Source organism: Haplochromis burtoni, unplaced genomic scaffold (assembly GCF_018398535.1).
Source record: "Haplochromis burtoni strain Fernald_Lab_line unplaced genomic scaffold, NCSU_Asbu1 Contig_129, whole genome shotgun sequence".
NCBI classification, from domain to species: Eukaryota; Metazoa; Chordata; class Actinopteri; order Cichliformes; family Cichlidae; genus Haplochromis; species Haplochromis burtoni.
Genome location: NW_024582490.1, coordinates 867,342 through 873,341, shown reverse-complemented (window position 1 = coordinate 873,341; position 6,000 = coordinate 867,342). Strand labels below are relative to the sequence as shown.

The window sequence follows — 6,000 nt, the reverse complement described above, 5'->3', positions numbered from 1 at the left end:
GTGTGTGTGTGTGTGTGTGTGTGTGTGTGTGTGTGTGTGTGTGTGTGTGTGTGTGTGTGTGTGTGTGTGTGTGTGTGTATAAAAATCAGCAGCTGAAAATGTATCAAAGAAAACAATGATTACAGCAGCCAGTAACTCTGAGCTTCTGAGCTGGAAACTGTGAACCCCTCCCATTAAAACTCCAGCAAACGTCGGTGTTAAACATGGAAGCATTCTGCACGAGCGCTGACAGTCAGGCGGGAATGTGAAAAGTGGTCTGTTTGTCCAGTTTACAGTTAGCTGAGCGTTTCAGGAGTAATCCAAGAAAGGGATGCACATTTTCAAATAACCTTCACATCACTGAATATAATGTGTAAAAGTTGCATAAAATCCACAGATCTTCACCATCATTAGAAAAGATGCGAAAAATAATGTATGAAACAGTTTGTTGTTTTTACATACTGTGTACCAGCAACTGCAAAGTGTTTCTGCATACAGGTAGTTGATTACATTTGGCTTTAACTGCTGAGTTTATGTTTTCTGTGTATCTAAAAGAAAACGCTGCTGGTGTTCGTCTGTATCTACAGCCTGGAGACTTCTTAGACTTTAAATGCAGCAAAATGTGTTTTCTAACAGCCTGTCAGCAGACACACACTGGGCGCCCACAGGGGCCACAGCAGGAACACTTTACAGCAGGGGATATGAAAACAGTGAATCTGAGTCAGCAGGTAGCAGCAGGGTTTTGAAGCTTTAACACACAAACTCCTGTCTCATGCGGATGATCTGCAGCAAGGCGGCCTGGACGTCCTCGTCCATGTGGCCCTGTGGGAGAAACAGAAGAAGGGCTTCGGTACATATATAACATCAGATATTAACATTAGACTATCATCATCTGATATTCTGTAGTAACCCTGCTGCAAACTTTCTTTCGTAGACAAACCAGACAAATCTCACTGTGCAGTAATCTCCACAGATTAATGAGTAAGACTTACCTGGGCTGCGCTGAGCAGATGTGTTCGATAAATTGAAACCACCTCTCTGTGTTGCCTCTCAGCATCCTTGTGAATCAGAAAGGAGGAAGACGTGAGTGACACTGTGCTTTGTTTCACGTCTTTAACAGCTAGACAGTGTAATTGATGTTGACTGTATTCCAGCTTCCAGCTGCTGTATGTTATGATGTTAGAAGAGCAGCATCCAACTTGCTCTAAAGTTGTTCACGTCTTCTTGTTTTCAGCTTTTCATTACGTTATCAATTCAGTTATCCAAAATAAATATGTAATAATAATAACTAAATACACTATATTGCCAAAAGTATTCACTCATCTGCCCTCCAACATGTATGAACTAGAGTGATGCCCCATTCTTAGTCCATAGGGTTTATTATGATGTTGGCTCACCCTTTGCTGCTATTACAGCTTCAACTCCTCTGGGGAAGGTTCAGGAGTGTTTATGGAAATTTTTGACCATTCTTCCAGAAGCACATTCGTGAGGTCAGACAGTCTGCGCTCAATTTCACCCCAAAGGTGTTCTGTCGGGTTGAAGTCAGCCAGTCAAGTTCTTCCACACCAAACTTATCCATGTCTTTATGGATGCTGCTTTGTGCACTGGTGTGCAATCATGTTGGAACAGGAAGGGACCATCCCAAACTGTTCCCACAAAGTTGGGAGCATGAAATTGTGCAAGATGGCTTTGTATGCTTTGTTATAATACCAGTAACAGTGATTGTGGAATATTTAGTAGCAAGGAAATTTCATGAGTGGACTTATTGCACGGTACCATGCTGTAACTCACTGAGCTCCTGAGAGCGACCCATTCTTTCACAAAGGTGTGTAGAAGCAGTCTGCATGCACGGGTGCTTGATTTTATACACATGTGGCTGTGGAAGTGATTGAAACACCTGAATTCAATTATTTGAATGGGTGAGCGAATACTTTTGGCGGTCTATATTTATATAGTTTGTCTAGAACACGTTTTAGCATGTGATGTGTGTCCACTTACAGCCAGCTGCTGCTGTAGGCTCTTGATCTGAGCTTGGAGTGTGTCGATGGGCTGCGTCTGCCTCTTGGGTGTGTTGCTTGTGTATGTCAGCTGGGACAGACTATTCAGCGCCTGCTTTAATCGCTCAACGTCTGTAAGCAACTCTGTGATCTGTCACACAGACAAAGAGCAGGACAAATATCGACGTTAAAGATCATTTAATGTCGATCAAGGATATCCACAGTAGAAATGGAAAAATGTCAGAAAAATCTTTTTCCTCTATTCGTCAACATAAATGACAAACGCGTCTCAGTGGTCATTATCATGCTTTTCATTGTTACAGTGGCATTTAGAGTTTATGTGAAACACACATAAAATTTATCAAAATCTCTCAAATGAAACTGGGAACAATTAAGACTATACTGTGAATTGTTTTGTACCTTCTTGTCTTTGGCTTCAGTCTGCTCAGCTGATGTTTGAATCCTCTTCTGCAGGTCACAGATGGTGGTGAGGGACTCATCGTATCTCTCTTTCAGCTCTCTGATCTCCCTTTCGATGGCGCGCCCCTTCTCCTGGACTGCCTCCATCTCCGTCCTCGCCCTGCTCTCGCCCTCTCTTGCTTTTGTTGCCTCCTGATGGACCTTTTCACGCTCTTCTACCAAGCTCAGCAGCTTGTTATTCAGGCTGGCGGCCTCCTCCTCCAGCTGCTGTTTCTCCTTCTTCAGCTCGTTCATTTGGTCTTCCTTACAGCGGATCTCTTCGAGAGCCTGAGTAGCCTGAAGGAGCTCTGACTGCAGAGCAGATACATCTTCCGCCCTCTGGGCGTTGTTTTCCTCCTCTTCGCGGAGAGCCAGGTGTAGCTTAGCCACTTCAGCCTCCAGGGCTTCCTTGGCCTCGGCATGCTGCTGCAGAGACTCCTGCTCCCGGTGGAGTTCCTGCACTTCTTTCTGAAAGGCGCACACCTTCTGGGCCTCCGCCTGCTGCGCCTCTCTTGCTTTCTTGCAATCAGCCTGCGCTTGCTGTAAGGCATCATTGAGGGCTTTGAGCTCGGTGTCGTATGTCGATATGCGTGTCAGCTCTGACTTCAGACGCTCCTGTAGGTTTTGAATTTGAGCATTGCACAGGGCATTTTGCTCTTGAAGTTCAGCTTTCTGAAGTGTTACCTCGTCGAGCTGCTGCTCTAAGTTGACCAACTTCTGGGTCAGTTCTTCACATTTAGCCTTGAACTCCTCCTCATTTTCTTTGTGCTTTTCACTGGAAACCAGAGCGACGTCTAGTCTCTTCTGAACAGATTCCACCTCAACTTTCAGTTTCTTTTCCTCCTGTCTGTTGCCCTCTCTGGCAGTCTTTTCTTTGTCATACTTCTCTTCCATTTCCAACAGTTTTGCTGTCAACTCTTTAACCTGGGTGCTGTAAGAGGTTTCCTTCTCCTCAGCTGTTGTCAGAGGCACAAACTTAGACTGAATAGCCTCCTGTATGGTATCAAGCTCTTTCTTCTGAGCCTCCAGTTCGTGAGTAAGCTTAACAGTTTCATCCTGAGCCAACGCATGCATTGCAGACGCCTCATTCGCTCTATTCTCTGCCTCGACCACGGCAGCATTCAGCTTGTCTGTGATAGCTCTGTGGTCTTTTACACTGATGTAGTCGTTTTTCATCTCCAGCAGAACTTTTTCTAACTTTTCTTTTAACTTTTCATTTCCTTCTTTCACATTCTTCAACTCTTCCCCACTTTCTTTTTCCCTTGTCTCCAACTTTAACATCTCAGCTTTAACGCTCTCTAAGGTGGAACTTAACTCCATTTTCACTTGCTCGTGCTGCTGTCTGGGAACATACTGTCCCTCCAAGCTCTCTTTGAGAGTCTGACTCTGTGTGGCCAGCTGCACACACTCTTTATCTCTGTCTTCACATCTCTTCTGCAAAAGCTCAACTTTCTTTATCAGGTCGGCATTCTGACACCTCATAGTGTCCATCTCACTTTGTTGTTTCTCACTCGTGCTGCTGAGGCTGCTGATATTCTTCTGCAACGCGCCCCTCTCGGTCTGAAGCTGTTGGACTTGTGCCTCTGCTCTTCCGCAACGTTCGCCGGCTTCCACCAGTTTGTCCTCGAGATCCTCCAGAGCCGTTACCATGTTCCTCCGTACTTCCTCGTGGTTCTGTATCGGTATAAAGTCCACCTCAATCCTGCTGTTAAGCTCATCCAGCTGCTCTTGTAGCATGTCTTTTTCATCCTCACTCTTCTCAACCTCATGAATCAGAGCCTGGCTTTTTGCAGTCACCTCCACCAATGTCTTTTTCAGGGTAGCGTTCTCATCTTCCAGTGCTGCCCAGACCTGCTGCTCCTCAGCAGACAACGGCCTCGGGCCTCCCTGTGAGGAGGGGCTGTCTAGCTTTCGATGGAGCTCCGCCACCTCCTCCAGCACCCGATCGTAGTCTTCCCTCAGCTCGGCGAGCTGCCGTTCCTTCTCGTCAACTGCATTGGTGAGCAGGTTTTTCATGTTGTCGAACTTCTCGGCTGGTACGGTGTTGCCATGTTTAGTCTGGGCCTCTTTCAGCTGGGTTTCCATTTCTAAAAGTGTTTCTCTCAGTACGTCTCGCTCTGCAGTCAGATTTTGGACATCATGGTTCAGCCTCTCCGTCTCAGCTGCTAGTTGGCTCTCACTGCTCTTGTACTCCTCCAAGGCCTTCTCACTCTGCTTGAGGCGGTTGCGAACGCGGCCCACTTCGGCCGAAGCACCTTCATACTTGGCCTTGACGTCCTGGAGCTGAGTGCGCAGTTCTTCTGCCGCTTGGCCTCCTAAATGTTCTTTGACAGCGACTACGTGGGCTTGCAGCTGTTTGACCTTGCACTCAGAGTCCAGCATCCGTTTCTGGACGTCTCCCAAGGCGTCCTCGAGCTCTTGAACCTGCTGGTCAGCCTGTTTCTGGATGGTGTCTCGGCTCTGAAGTAGCTCCTGGCACTCTCTGGTTTTACGGCTCAGTGCAGACTGAAGCCGTGTCGTCTCCTCCTCAGCTGCCTGCTGTCTTTTCTTGACTGCCTCAAGTTCATTTCGGAGCGCATCCAGCTCACCAGGAAGACCCTTCTCCAGCGGTCGGGATAATGAACGTGAGAGGGGAGGATTTCTGAGCATCTTTAGAGAGAGATGGGAAAAAGATGCTGAATTAGTATATAAACATATAGTATATGTTTATATTGCACAATAAAGTCATTCACAGCTTTGCCCCACCCACCACTGTACATTCAAACCTTTTAGATGTAAACTATGAAAGAAAGACGTGCATAGACACCAGACACATGCAGCACATATAAAACTGTTCACAGGGGGGGAAATACCTGATCAGAATCCAGGCTGTGACCTTTGACAAAAACATTTTCTTTACCTGCAACACAACAGCACACAAACGTAAAACTAAAGCAAACACAAACTCTGCTGCTAAAGTTTGAAATTACAGTCTTTTCTTTATGGTCCAAAATAAGCAGGAAGCTGACCTTTGATAACCGACTGACCAGAGTATTCCCCCTGTGAAAACACAGATGGACAAATCGATTACAAACTGACCGATTAGACAGAATACATAAAAATACAAATAAAATAACACTGCTGTAATCAGAAGGCTGCACATGCCTGTTAAACTTGAATCCGAAAACATTTTACTTTCATAAGGATTACCTCGAAGCAGAGACCACACACATGCATGAATTCACTAACCAAAGTACTCCGGAGCTGGACCTTGACAGTCTCCTGCCCTCGAGCGCCTTCATCTTTTTCTTTGGTGCTGAGTAACATCTTCAACTGTTCCTTCTAATAGAAGAAGAAGAAGAAGAATGTTAAAAGCAGTGAGGGTAAGAACTCACACTTCAACACTTTAAATGAAATGTTCAGAAAAGGCCAAACCAATCAGACAATTTACTCTGAAACAGTTCGTAACATGAAAAACACAGATGTCAGATAATGTACCTACTAACCATATGTCTAAATGCATCTACTCCCTATGTGTGCTACAGTTTGTGTTATCACCACTGATGTTTCTAATTCAAAAAGTTTT

General features: G+C 45.5%; 1 protein-coding gene across 3 annotated transcripts in view; it reads right to left on the bottom strand.

Annotated features, from left to right (window-relative positions):
* Positions 1-36: 36 nt before the first annotated feature.
* Positions 37-6,000, bottom strand: part of uacab (uveal autoantigen with coiled-coil domains and ankyrin repeats b) — a 49,336-nt gene continuing 43,372 nt past the window's right edge. For all 3 annotated transcript variants that reach the window (XM_005930424.3, XM_005930426.3, XM_005930425.3), the window contains exons 13-19: positions 5,664-5,756; positions 5,444-5,474; positions 5,288-5,334; positions 2,397-5,084; positions 1,978-2,127; positions 972-1,037; positions 37-801 (exon numbers count right to left, since the gene is read on the bottom strand). In XM_005930424.3, the coding sequence (XP_005930486.1) occupies positions 730-801; positions 972-1,037; positions 1,978-2,127; positions 2,397-5,084; positions 5,288-5,334; positions 5,444-5,474; positions 5,664-5,756 (3,147 nt within the window). In that variant the 3' untranslated portion in view covers positions 37-729. The remainder of the gene's footprint in view (positions 802-971; positions 1,038-1,977; positions 2,128-2,396; positions 5,085-5,287; positions 5,335-5,443; positions 5,475-5,663; positions 5,757-6,000) is intronic.